Below are 13,931 nucleotides of genomic sequence, written 5' to 3'. Positions count from 1 at the left end.
CTGTTTACAACATAATACAATGTACATAATTGTGATAAAAAGTGAAGACAAAAATCACAAGTATATATATTCCTTTAGATACGTATTTTACCCCAGCAATAAGGTGCTGGAAAATCTTAAAAATTACCCTTAAAAGTGCTTGAAAAGTGCTTGAATTTGACATTGAAAAATGTGTACGAACCCTGAGTAATGTCGAGCAAAGAATCTACCAGTTTTACAATAGCCCTTTTTACACAGCGTCTCCGCATTATCTCCAGAGTGGTGGTTCACCAATTCACCGCCGATGGTGATTAACACAGAGCGAAGCATCTCTGCCTTCACGTGTGTAATTCACACAGAAAGCCGGCGCTGCGGCTCCTAAAGAGGCGTGACGGTACATGTCATGTTGATGACGTAGGTGTTCCCCTGTTAATCCAAACCCGCGGACAATTTATAATCATATGGATGCTGTTATAATGTGTAGTGATTGAGATCCTGACCCACCTGGAAAGTGACGAAGTTAAGTTTTTCGCACTAAATGACATAATTATACATAATCATCATCAGTAAACTGGACGCTGTCTGACTCTGTCACTCGCGGGGACGGAGGCTGTTTTCTGGGGGAAAGTTCCCTGAAGTCTCGGTCCGGAGGGCTGACGGTCGTGGTGATTTATTTTCGTCACAAACACTTGGTGAGTTAAAGTTTTTTGCCGATGACAGACACTGTTTTTTGAGCAGAAATGTGAGGAAGAGTCAGTAGGACAGGCGGAGGACAGACGCTTCTCCACGTACAGCTGTGGTATTTGTTTTCCTCATATAAGTTGCCAAAGACAGTTACAGTTACTACGTTACTGTGGTTCGGTCCTGTAACGTTGCTTTGAGGGACTTTTCTCTGTATTAAGTTGAGTGAAGGACCTGTGCAGTTATCAGACTGTCAGACCGACACGCCCTCGCTCCGCGCCTCCGGATTATCCGTTCACACTGACACGGCTCACCAATAATGCGGCCCTGATACTACCTCCAGAGGCGGATCAGCGCCGGAGCGAAATTTCCCCCCTCTCCGCATATGAAACTTTCACACAGGGGAGGGGAGAATTGGATCCCCACATGCAAACAGCAGTGTGAATGGGGCTAATGAATCAAGCTCTTCCACAACAGAAACAAAAAAGTGGCAGGACAGAAATTGTTATTTTAGCTGCTGTTCATATTGTGAATGTTTCTGTACACAGGACGAGACTCTTCCTCCTACAATGAACACAGAGTCACTGAAGAGTCAGACCAGAACCCAAACCCAGGATAAAGAGGTTCAGTGAATGTGGTGTTGAAGGTGTGGAGGTGGATCAGTGAGTCAGAGGAGACTCTGTAGAAGGACAGAGTGCCAGCAGGACAGTCCACATACACTGCTACTCTGTTAGAGACAGAAGAGAAGGAGGAGGAGGAATGAGGGAGGACTGTCTTTATGTTACTGTACCAGACAGAATAACCATCACTATCAGAGCACTTCAGACTCCAGGACTGATCATTCCCCCCAAACAAACAGTCATAACTGCCTCCTTTCCTTCTGATTCCTTTGTATGTGACTGTTACATAAACCTCTCCTCTCCATTCAACCTCCCAGTAACAGCAACCAGTCAGACCATTTTCACACAGCAGCTGAAGGAATTTATCAAATCTCTCTTGATGATCAGGATATGGCTGCTCCTCTCTCACCACCGTCACGCTATTGTTGTTGTCAGAAAATTTCAAGCGTCTGTTGATGGTGTTTGGGTCCAGTGTGAGTTTACAGAAATCTGATGAAGAGAAAAGACAAAACACAGCAACAGGTTAAAAGCTAAAACAACTTTTTATATTCTTTAAATGTTTTAATTTGTTTTTAATTTATAATTTATTTATTTATTTATATTACATTGTTATTCAAACATTATTAAAAGAGCATTAAAAGCATTGTCTTCCCTAGAAATATTGTACATTTTCAAAATGGTAGATTTGTTGAATCATCTATTGTCTGTGAGGTTTTGATGAGTAATTTCTATGGGTGTTTATAAAAAATGGACTTGACCGTGTGCTGTTGTGTTTTCATGAATAAAACTGAATCCGCACTTACACTTCCTAAGACCAGGTTTCAGTCTCTGTTCTCCGCAATGGTCCACTCTGTAATAAGGAAACACAGTCAGTCCAGCGTATTCTCTTTTATTATAAAAAACAACACATTTAATCAGGTAGAGTTCCACAGTTTGTCAGTGTTACAGAGATATAGTGTGAGCTCTTATACCTGAGAGTTTCCAGTCTCCAGTCTGGATCCTCCCATCCAGCTATCAGCAGCTTCACTCCTGAGTCTCCAGGATGATTGTAGCTCAGGTCCAGCTCTCTTAGATGGGAGGGGTTGCAGCTAAGAGCTGAGGCCAGAGCAGAACAGCCCTTCTCTGTGACCAGACAGCCTGACAGTCTGGAATTAGACAGCAGAAGTCAGTCAAATGTTACAACTACAAAATGACGAGCTGCCAAGTGTTTTTGATCTGTTCATCTTAAAGGTTCTCTAATTTGCAGAAAATTGGAGAATAGCGTTAGTTGTAAGACTGAAGACAAACTAAGGAAATATCAAAACATTCACCAGAAAAAGCTATTCCCGGGAACAAACGTTATTGCGTAAATGTTATTGTCAATAATTGGAGAACAACTCAGTTACAGACTTGTATGTAGGGACATAGACGCATTGAACACATACACACTTCATTAAAACTACTTTCAGTGTCATGCAAAGTTTAAAGAGTGTTACAGACTTAAAATCTGACCTGAGAGTTTCCAGTTTACATTGCAGACTCTTCAGTCCAGCACAGAGCAGCTTCACTCCTGAATCTTGAAGGTTGTTGTTACTCAGGTCCAGCTCTCTCAGACTAGAGGACTGGGAGCTGAGAACTGAGGCCAGAGCTTCACAGCTTCTCTTTGACAGATTACAGCCACTCAGGCTGAGGAAGATGAAAATTAAGCCAGAACAATCAATTTAGAAAAAGTTTTAGAAGTTTTTTTTTCTATACATACAGTATTACATACATACAGTAAATATAAGCATCTTACAGAGTTTTGTTGGAGGCTTTGACCACTGGCAGCAGCCTCAGAAGAGCTTCCTCTGAAGCAGAGTATTTCTGCAGGTCAAACATGTCCAGATCTTCTTCTGATGACAACAGGATGAAGCCCAGAGCTGACCACTGAGCAGGAGACAGTTCATCTGTAGAGAGACTTCCTGAACTCAGGTACTGTTGGACCTCCTCCACTAGAGAACCATCATTCAGTTCATTCAGACAGTGGAACAGATTGATGCTTCTCTCTGGAGACAGATTCTCACTGATCTTCTTCTTGATGTACTGGACTGTTTCCTGATTAGTTTCTGACCTAGTTCCTGTCTCTGTAAGCAGACCACGGAGGAGATTCTGAGTGGTCTCCAGCGAAAGACCAAGGAGGAAGCGGAGGAACAAGTCCAGGTGTCCATTTGGACTCTGTAAGGCTTTCTTCACAGCACTCTCATGGACATGTGATAGTTTAGAGTGATCTCCAAATACTATAGACCACAGGTAGGCCAAAGTTGTAGCCCACCACCATCTTGCATCTGCCAGCAGATTGACTCCAGAGTTGATGAACGTCAGATGAACATGAAGAGCAGCCAGAAACTCCTGAACACTCAGATGGATGAAGCAGAACACCTTGTCCTGGTACAGTCCACTCTCCTCTTTAAAGATCTCTGTGAATACTCCTGAGTACACTGAGGCTGCTCTGATATCGATGCCACACTCTGTCAGGTCTGATTCATAGAAGATCAGGTTTCTTTTCTGCAGCTGCTCAAAAGCCAGTTTTCCCAGAGACTCAATCATCTCTCTGCTCTCTGGAGTCCAGTGTGGATCTCTCTCAGCTCCTCCATCATACTTGACGTTCTTCACTTTGGACTGAACCACCAGGAAGTGGATGTACATCTGAGTCAGGGTCTTGGGCAGCTCTCCTCCCTCTCTGGCCTTCAACACATTATCCAGAACTGTAGCAGTGATCCAGCAGAAGACTGGGATGTGGCACATGATGTGGAGGCTTCGTGATGTCTTGATATGGGAAATGATTCTGCTTGCCTGCTCCTCCTCTTTGAATCTCTTCCTGAAGTACTCCTCCTTCTGTGGGTCAGTGAACCCTCTGACCTCTGTCATCATGTCAACACACTCAGGAGGGATCTGATTGGCCGCTGCAGGTCGTGTGGTTATCCAGACACGAGCAGAGGGAAGCAGTTTCCCTCTGATGAGGTTTGTCAGCAGCACATCCACTGAGGTGGACTCTGTAACATCAGTCAGGATCTCAGTGTTATGGAAATCCAGAGGAAGTCGACACTCATCCAGACCATCAAAGATGAACACAACCTGGAACTCTTCAAACCTGCAGATTCCTGCTTCTTTGGTTTCAGTGAAGAAGTGATGAACAAGTTCCACCAAGCTGTACTTTTTCTCTTTCAGCACATTCAGCTCTCTGAAAGTGAATGGAAATGTGAACTGTATGTCCTGGTTGGCTTTGTCTTCAGCCCAGTCCAGAGTGAACTTCTGTGTTAAGATTGTTTTCCCGATACCAGCCACTCCCTTTGTCATCATTGTTCTGATTGGTTCATCTCTTCCAGGTGAGGCTTTAAAGATGTCCTCACATCTGATTCTTGTTTCCTGTGCTGGTGGTTTCCAATTTGCAGTTTCAATCTGTCTGACTTCATGTTCCATGTTGACCTCTCCTGTTTCTTCTTGCATGATATAGATCTCAGTGTAGATCTCGTGGAGAGGTTTTGAACTTCCTGCTTTTGTTATTTTCTCGAACACACAGTGAAACCTCTTCTTCAAGTTGGTTTTGAGTTTTTGCTTGCACTCAGCGAGAATCTCTGAATGAACAAAAATGAGATGACACAACTGAGAGGATGCCACAGTAAATTCGAGTCATAAAAACACTACCAGATACATGTGCACATTTCTAACTTTAAATCATCTTCGATTAAGAAACAGTCTGAGTCAAGTTACCCTCTGAGTTCTGGTGTAACTCTGGTGAGGTACCTTTTTTCTGACCCTTCACCTGGGACTATTTGTTTGGGTGATGCAACTACACAGGTTTGGGAGTAAATGTGGTTCTCAAACCCCTCCACTATACTCAAAGGGGGTTACTTTGATACGAGGAGGGCAAAGTCAATATCTGTTGTATGCGTTTAGATTTTTATGTGAAGTAGTTTACGATAGTTCGTTATGTGATGCAAGGCTGTATAATATACAAATTCTTACTTTCTGTTTTTAATGACCTACCTGTAGGTTCTGAGATGGTGTTTGATAATTTCTCCAACAGATCATTCTGTTTCATCTCCCCCAAAACCATTCTGGTCACTTTGATGGCGTTCATACTGTAGGTCTGCACCATCTGATCCACTGTGTCCATCCTGTTTGCTTTCTCCAGTCGACATTTTGGGATCGCTGGAAAGCCTTCCACGATTTCCTCCTGCTGCAGGAGCCACTTGAAATGTTTAAAGTCATCCTTTCCCAAATCTTCCAAAGTTCCAAAAAGGACCTGTTTAGGCGTCGCCATCTACCCTCCCTGCTGAAAAACACAAAATAGATTGTTTTAAGATATAATGTGTCATTTAAAAAATATAACAGGCTACAAATGCATGCAAGGCCACGTTGGCGATAAGCTAAACACATTTTTAAGTTTGCGCTGATCATCTGCGCAAAGAGTCAGCTGTAAAGTCTACTCCGCAGCAGAGGTGAAAGAATTCTACTGAGAGTGAATATAAGTGAAGCAGCAGGTCCTAATAACAGCCATGGTTGTATATTAAAACCTTGTGCCAATTAGATGGCCTATGTTACTACCAACATTTTTCAATATCTCACTGCTAGATTCAACTAGATACGTACCTGCTCTGCAATGGCAGCATATCTGCTCTGTCCCAACTCTGCAGTCCAAACCCTGCCGGAGCACGATGCAGCAATTCAGACAATTTCAGCACAGAGCAGACAGGAAGTCACACACCGAAACAACAACAACAACATAACAGCTGGTTAATTTTTCAAAATAAAACACTCAATATTGATGCCGCACAAAAATCTAAAAAAAAGAGACAAATACAAGCACTTCGTGTTTATAATCTGCGGTCGAGCATGATTATATTATTATTATTGTTACTCCTCAGTTTCCCAACCCCAGCTGTCCGGCAGTGCTGTGCCATGTTGGATTCAAAACGCAGCCAGTCGGGGTTGCTGGATGATAGATGACGGAGCAAAACCTTTTCCAGAGGCGGAACGCAACGAACATGCATCCAGTGGAATCTTAGAGTCACTGTCACAAGAGACTGTTCCCACCTGCTTTAAAGGGATATTCCGGTGTAAATTTAATCCATGGTCTTAATCTTTTCCCTGTCCGCTCTCGATTATAACTGTTATAAACTGGCAGGTAAGACACATATGAACTTTGATTGCTTTTCCATGGAGTCATAATCATACATTTTCATCCATGAGCCGCGGGACTCTACTGCACCTGGTAATCGTCGCATCGGGACTTCCCCGACCCGGAAGCTGATGGAGGAGAGTTGATTTAGACCATGGATTAAATTTACACCGGAATATCCTTTTAAGACGCCCACCATTGTTCCTGAACCTATACCTGTAACTCAGTACATTTACATGCACAGCTTAGTCGAATTAGAGCGATAGTTCGACTATGCTGCTCAATCAGACAACTGCAATTGTCCGAGTATACATGCTGGTGAGAAAATCGGATTATTAGCCGAAGCATGTCATACCCGGTACGCTAGGTGGCGCTGTACCCATTTCAACTAGTGGTAACAGAAACACCTCATGCGATGCTATCGTTTGATTGTCTGTAGCTAAGTTAGAGGAGGTTGACTTGCGGCACTTCATCACGTGTGTTTTTTTCCGCTTGGCAACCCGACTGGACCTGACATCGGGGCGTGGCAGCATCGACGATTCCATTTTTTAATTCGATGTTCCAAATTGTGGCTTAATTTCGTAATCATGACACCCTTAATAATAATGCAATATTCTTCTTAAATAATACTGATATGGTAGATTTCAAACAACAATGCAAGGTGCTTCTTATCTTATTGATGAAGCCTAATGATCCGAGCGCACTTTAATTTACCTTCCTGAATCGCAGCATGTGTTCCTTGTTTTGTGGACTACAATAAAAAGTCTTGTCATGTCATCATAGGAAACATTATAGAAGTTACAGGTGCGTTGAGTTTCATATGACTGAGCCTACAATTAAATATTTATTACATCTGACAATATATCAGATTGTGATCCTCTGAATCCATAGTTTATTCAAACAGATCTCAGCTGTTTAAATGTTCTACAGAGGTAATTTGGGCATTTTGTTCAAAGTAACTAAAAAGAAGTGTAATAAGTAATCAATTATTTATTACTTTATATACAGGATATTAAAGTTTTTCTAAGACTATGGCTCTAAGCTCCTCAGCTGTGAGAGGATGTGTCCATAGATAGTCACAAAACCACAGCAGAGTTGAACTTCCTCATTCTGGGTGCAGATCTCATACGTTGGTCTACGTGACGACTGATGCGAGAACAGTAACCACATGTCGGCTCACTGCTGAAGACTTCACATATGAACTGTGAAACTGTGAGATAAAGTGTGTTTCAGTTCTGGTAAGATGAATATACACGACTCAAAATGAGTTACATTGGGACATGAGTGAATATATACACGTGTGGATAACACAATAAGAGTCAAGCTAAAATGTGTTGCATTATTTTTGGTGTGCATGATGTATATCGGACAGATAAATATTATATACGCTTTAAATTATTATCACTGTAAATAAAACTGCACCTTAATTCCACTTTGCTCAGCATCTTATTTTAGTTACCTCAGTATTTTATATTATTCTTGTTACTGCTTGAGCATTTTATTGTATATAGTACGCTATTGTTTCGTTTGCACATTGTATAGAGTACTTTTTTATATCTATATTTGCCCCTACATTTTAATTGTATTTGTACTACCGCTATGATGACCTAATCTCCCCTTCGGGGATAAAATGATCTATCTTTCTATCTATCTATAACTCATCAGCCCAATAATGTAAGATTTACATTATCAGTTTTCAGCAGATGACAACGCAGAGACAGAGTGCAGCAGGTGCTGCTTCACACCTTTACAGCTGTTCTGTGAGCAGCCAATAAAAACAGAGAAGAAGAGCGACAACAAACACGCTCAGAAAGTCAAACTGCTGCAGCTGTGTAGAACGTGGACCAGAACCACACATGTTGTCACTGGAGTGGACAACACAACACAACACGAGGGGAGAAAGCCTGATCACAGCTGGAATATCAAATAAAACGTCCGAGTCTTCTTTCATAAAAATGTTGCGTCCTCTTATCGGTTATTTTATAGGTATCAGTCACGAGAGCCAGGTGATCATCGGCTGTTTATTGGCTGAAATAAAATCCATATCGTGACATCAGCATAAAACTCTAAATTAAATTCAGATGTCAGAGAATACACAGTGAAGACAAACACTAAAATGTCTCTGACTCACTCTGAGAAGTGTGTTTTGATTTGTTGCACCTTCAACATTAAAACACTTCAGTCAGGTCGATCAGCAACATTATAATCTGAGCTGTGAACAGTTCAGAGCACCGACAGCACAACGTGTGCAGAGTGGTGGTGATCAAACATGTCCACACCTGTCTGGAAGGATTCTCACCTGCTGAACTCACCTCAGGTCAACTTACAGACACTTTCCAGCTTCATGTGTGGAGGAAACACTGGGAGAGAAGAAGCTGCTCGTTTCTTCCTGTTCAGTCCTGATCTGAGGACGCCGTCACATCCTCATAACTCCAGAGTCCAAGTCTGTAAAAACATCAGTGTGACGTCAGAACCGATCCAACCTGTGGTACAAATCCAGCCAATCAGAAGAGTTTCTATTTCCTTGTTTGTCTCCCCGACCTGCCTGAGTGTCAGACTCACCCAGTCAGTGTCAGAGACGTCACTGATCACAGGTGTAGTTACACTACCTGTCCACCAGGTGGTGCTAACTGACATGTAATGAGCTTCAGATCAGAAATCTGTAACAGAGGAGCAGGTTGATCACATTCAGACTTACTGATGAGATGTGATGTGAGTTTGACATGTATTTATGTATAACTGAAGTATTCTGGATGACTTGTAGAGAACTGGAGTGAAACTGTAGAGAACCTCTGCACCATCATGGAAGAGACTCAATAAGGTTTCTGAGCAGCAGCAGCTTGTAAAAGTTTAAATAGTAAATACAGTCAGCAGATACAACCAAGCTGTCAAATAACCAAAACATCACATGACGATAAATAAGAAGAGAAGAAAGAGAAAACTGTGTCATATGTAAATATGTGCTGCTGTCACAAACAGACCATCATCAGGCTGAAGAGGAGAACAAACTGCTCACAGAACTCAGAATCCGGATCAGAAGGTTCCGGGTGGTGAAACCTGCATCGTCTCAGTCGAAGATTTAAATCCTCTCGTCGACTTTTTACCGAGTATTTCAAAACTATTCGCAACTTTGAGCTCGATGAGCAGAAACGATCAGATAAAAGCCCAAACATCCCGTCACACCGCCGCGCCTGCGCAGTGTGAACAAACATGGCGGACCGCTGCTGCACAACAGCTCGGCTCTCCGTATAAACCGAATGTGCTCTGCTTTCATCTGCTTCACGTGTTTCATGTTGATATTAAACGACTGACAAGGTCGATGTCATGTGAGCGGCTGCTTCAGCTGTCACATACTTAAACAGAGGCCGTAACGACCGCTGGTTAAACCTGTCGAGCTAACACGAGCTAACACGAGCTAACACTGCTCCGTTGACTTCTACGTGAAGCAGCTAGCCAGTTAGCTCGCTCTGTTGGTGTGTGTGGCGGTGTGTGCTCGGGTAACACCTTCGGTGTATTAAAATGTTAAAGTGAACTGATCATAAAACTAAGTTGTAATAAGTTTTACATCGCTGTACGACCAGGCCACGCCACTTCCGGTTTCCCTCATGGAGCCTTATTTTGAAAATCTTTGTCTATTGATCCTGTTGAACTGGGTCATGAATTTCACACGTCAGTGTGTTGTCATTAAAGTTTTAAAGCTCATTGAACTACATCATCTCACCAACATGGAGCCAAGTGGGTCAGAAAACGTTCTGGTTCAGTTCTGTGAGCTGCTGATATACAGGAGCAGCTCTACAATCACTGACAAGACTGTCAGCTGTGTCGTCTTTATACAGTCTGATGTTTCATTAGTTTGATGACAAACTGACAAACATCCTATGTGTGATTGATGACACAGTTCAAACAGGATCAACACATTATTTTAAAGTGTGTGCGGGCCGAGGCGCTGCACTGTACCGACCCAGGAACAGAAGCAGCAGCTGAGTTAAGGACCTGAACCAACGTCACATGTCGAGGCTTTGTGCACAGAGTCAGTCTGGAGTTTCTTCTCTGGAGAATAAAACTAAGCTTGATAAATATTCTGATAATATTCTGTTACGAGATAAAATGTCGACATCAAACTCATTTTTTGACATTTTAACTCAGTTATGTTTATGTGTAATTATGAACCATGGGATTATATGTATATAATATCAAAGATGAACTTTCATACTTGTTTTGTCTAGATAAGTAAATAAATCACGTATGCATGAGAGCGAAGTCTGTGTGTTCTGGATCTTCTTGACATCCAGTTGGACCGACATGACTCCAGTATTTTTTAAACTATTTAAAAATCTTAGAAGCTATCGGTAATCTTTGTGAATTATTTTTGTCCCTTCAGTTTGGCGGCTCTCTAACATTTACTTGTGAGGATGAAGGAAGCGAAACATCTTTTAGCTAAAAAAGTAAAAATTCACAATGTTGTTGATAAATTAATTCCGTGTTTAGATCAGCCGGCGGCTCGGATAAAATAAAATGCAGATGGAAATTCACGAAAACATAAAAAGACCAAATCCGATGGTGAAATGTAACGTTTCTGCAAAGTAACCTCGGCACCACAGATAAACTGCAGTGAACCTGGTGTGTGTAGGTGTCATGTGGAAAAATCACATGCAGATTTTCTGCACTGCCGCATCACACTGTGTGGGAACATTTCAATCATCCGACGCGTAATTGTTCCTGAAGAGACCTGGAAGTGTTCAGTTGTCTGTGATTTAAAACCTCTTGAATGTAACCGTATACGTTGCAGCTGTCGCAGCATCACTGGGAACAACTGCAGCAGACTACATCGACTCTTTATAAGCTCCTGGTGCTGCAGGCCAACTCCAGCATCCAGAATCATCCTGTGCACATATTGAAATCTGTCTGAACACGTGGAGCTGGAGACGTCTGTGGTTCTCCCACTACATCAGCAAACCAAAACATAAATAACTTGAAGCGATATGAAGACGTTTGTTCTCAACTTCTGTTGAAGACTTCAGAGTCAACAGACCTGCTGTCTCCTCCTCAGACTGCTGAAAATCTTGAATTTGTCGTTGATAAATCAGACTGCACGCTACACTGGAAACGTTTTACTGTAAGTGTGAACGTGACTCTCAGGGTCAACTATATTTTAACGCCAACAGCCGTGAAGGTCAAAGGATAGAAATAATTTCTCCACATTTTTTTCTTTTATCTACCAATTTTGTTTTTGTTGGGGAACAAAAAACAAAAATCTAAATGAACCGTCCGTCTGTTTTTTCCTCAAGATCTTCTCACAAAACCAGCCCGGAGCTGCGTTCACAGTGCTCAACCAGAGTTCATGTACGTTTATTCTTGTTGTGGAACATATAAAGATCTCATACTGAAGAAACAACGTCTGTCAAATCAAACAGGAGACGTTCTGGATGTAGAGATTTTCTTTTTTTTCTCTCTTTACATTTGTTATAACTGTTTTTGAAGTTGTGTCCGTTAGCAACATGATGAGTACAGTCCCGCCCTCCCCTTGACCTCCTGTACATACAGTCTCTCAAATTAAACGCACCCTCCCAGATCAGACCCCCAAAATATCCTGAAACTGAGGATTCTTCCTTAAATACAGAAAAAAGTGTTCACCTGCTGGGAAACGTTCAGGTGAGCAGAAGATCATTCATCACCAGCTACCGTCACCGAGTCAAATGTACATCGTCTATTTACAGGAGGATGATGGCGGCGGAGGGAAATGTGGGATTTGATTGGTGGAGGACACATACAAAGTTCTTAATAAACAGAAAGTGACGCTTGATACTGTCGTGGTTCAGCAAAATACTGATGGTCGAACTGCAGATGGTCAATGATTCACATTTAAAGTAAAAAACGCCCAAACAGACCTATTGCACCAAAACAAAGTACACGACTGAACATCAGTGTTTCCTGTCATACCACATGAGAAAAGAGAGGCCTATCTACAACATGTCATTATTTAAATAAATCTGACCCCGCCTCCAAAATCTAACTAACCCCGCCCCCCAAAAACAGAAAGAAACGACCACGTCTGTTTAAAAACATCAAAGAGACCCGAGTGCTTTCCACCGTCACACTTTGGTTAAAACAAAACAACAAACTGACAAAAGAATAAAAAATTAAAAATACAAGTATTAAATATTTTTGTATTAAAATTACTTAAAAATCCCAAATAAACATTTTGCGGATGGAGCCGAGGAACTTTATATATTCTATATATATTCATTTGTATGTAAAAACATTTGTGTTCTGTTCTTTAAATAAAAATATAATAGGAGCCAGTCTGTCACATGGGCGGAGCTGCTTCTAGCGCCACTGAGCGTGCTCCGTGGCGGTGTTTGTGTCACGAGCGGCCGATTTTAAACAGTACTTCACACATGATGGCCGCCACGGATGAGTTGAGAGCGGCCGACAACGAGATGTCCAGCAACCGGCTCTCGTGCAGGACAAACTCCGTCCGGTTCTCTTCCACCCTCGCCATGGCCAGCAGCGCCTTGGCAGCACGGCACATCATGTTGACGCTTGGTGGCTCTGGTGGCGCGGCGGCGTGCAGCATGCTGTGCGAGCTCTGCTGGTACTGAGCCATGGCCACGCTGTCCTCCAGGAAGCCGATTAGAGTTCCCACGCTGCCCTTCTGCAGGGCGACGCTGCGCGCTGCTGTGGGGTCGCCCTGCGCCAGGTTGGACAGGATGGCCACCGCCATCTCCCGACACACCTGGCTCTTCCTCTCCCCCACGAGGCGCACCAGCGTGGCGTAGAGCTTCTGCTGGCGGCTGAAGGGTGGCGTGGCGAGCAGCAGGTCCACGTTGCAGTCCTGGATGCTCAGCTTGCACAGACACTCCAGCACCAGTCTCTGAGGGGTGAGCGAGGAGACGCCTCCCGATGAGGAGAAGGGGTCCTGGGCCTCGGCGGACGGGCACACCATCCAGTGCAGCAGCCCGTCCAGGATGGGCAGGCAGATGTTCTCGGGGTACAGCGACAGATCCAGCTGGCCCGACATATTGGCCAGCGTCACCAGGGTGTTCTCCCGGAGCGCCGCCAGGCAGTCCCACCACCACTCGTCCCGGCTGCAGGCCAGCCCCTGCTCCTCCTCCCGCTGGTAGCTGGGTGGTGTCCGTTTCCTGCGGGGGTGGTGGTGATGCAGGAGCACCAGCCGGCCCAGGATCAGCACCAGGCCCGGGTGCCGTGACATGTCGGTGTCGTTGCCAGGTATGAAGGAGAGGCCGCGTACGATGTTGGAGATGCAGACGCAGCGTTTGGCCAGAGAGTCTTGCCACGACTCGGCTGTGGACAGCGGAGCTTCGTCCCAGCAGCGAGGCTCGTCCTCCAGCTGGCTGATGGGACTTCGACCTCTGACCTCCGACTGAGAGCCTGAAGAGGACAGACAGAGTGAAACGTCAGTTTTATAACTGAACAGAAATATTCTGATCATCAGAATGACAATGATCATGTTCCATTTTTCTTATTAACGTCTGATACATCAGATCAAC

General features: G+C 43.6%; 2 protein-coding genes across 11 annotated transcripts in view; both read right to left on the bottom strand.

The window, feature by feature from the left end:
* Positions 1 to 947: 947 nt before the first annotated feature.
* LOC115574089 (NACHT, LRR and PYD domains-containing protein 14-like) overlaps positions 948 to 13,931 on the bottom strand; it is a 915,401-nt gene continuing 902,417 nt past the window's right edge. Inside the window, exons 1-7 of one of the 2 annotated variants that reach the window (XM_030405332.1) lie at positions 8,733 to 11,616; positions 5,286 to 5,574; positions 3,055 to 4,873; positions 2,772 to 2,945; positions 2,252 to 2,425; positions 2,084 to 2,130; positions 948 to 1,769 (exon numbers count right to left, since the gene is read on the bottom strand). In XM_030405332.1, the coding sequence (XP_030261192.1) occupies positions 1,225 to 1,769; positions 2,084 to 2,130; positions 2,252 to 2,425; positions 2,772 to 2,945; positions 3,055 to 4,873; positions 5,286 to 5,562 (3,036 nt within the window). In that variant the 5' untranslated portion in view covers positions 5,563 to 5,574; positions 8,733 to 11,616 and the 3' untranslated portion in view covers positions 948 to 1,224. Of the gene's footprint in view, positions 1,770 to 2,083; positions 2,131 to 2,251; positions 2,426 to 2,771; positions 2,946 to 3,054; positions 4,874 to 5,285; positions 5,575 to 8,732; positions 11,617 to 13,931 lie in introns of those variants that run through there. The other variant, XM_030405331.1, reaches the window with a different exon arrangement.
* The window catches only part of arid1b (AT-rich interactive domain 1B), a 36,635-nt gene continuing 34,442 nt past the window's right edge, over positions 11,739 to 13,931 (bottom strand). For all 9 annotated transcript variants that reach the window (XM_030405322.1, XM_030405323.1, XM_030405316.1 and 6 more), the window contains one exon: positions 11,739 to 13,812. In XM_030405322.1, the coding sequence (XP_030261182.1) occupies positions 12,785 to 13,812 (1,028 nt within the window). In that variant the 3' untranslated portion in view covers positions 11,739 to 12,784. The remainder of the gene's footprint in view (positions 13,813 to 13,931) is intronic.

This window comes from Sparus aurata, chromosome 22, assembly GCF_900880675.1.
Source record: "Sparus aurata chromosome 22, fSpaAur1.1, whole genome shotgun sequence".
Lineage (NCBI taxonomy): Eukaryota > Metazoa > Chordata > Actinopteri > Spariformes > Sparidae > Sparus > Sparus aurata.
The sequence above is the reverse complement of the archived record's forward strand: the minus strand, read 5'-3'. Positions and strand labels throughout refer to the sequence as shown.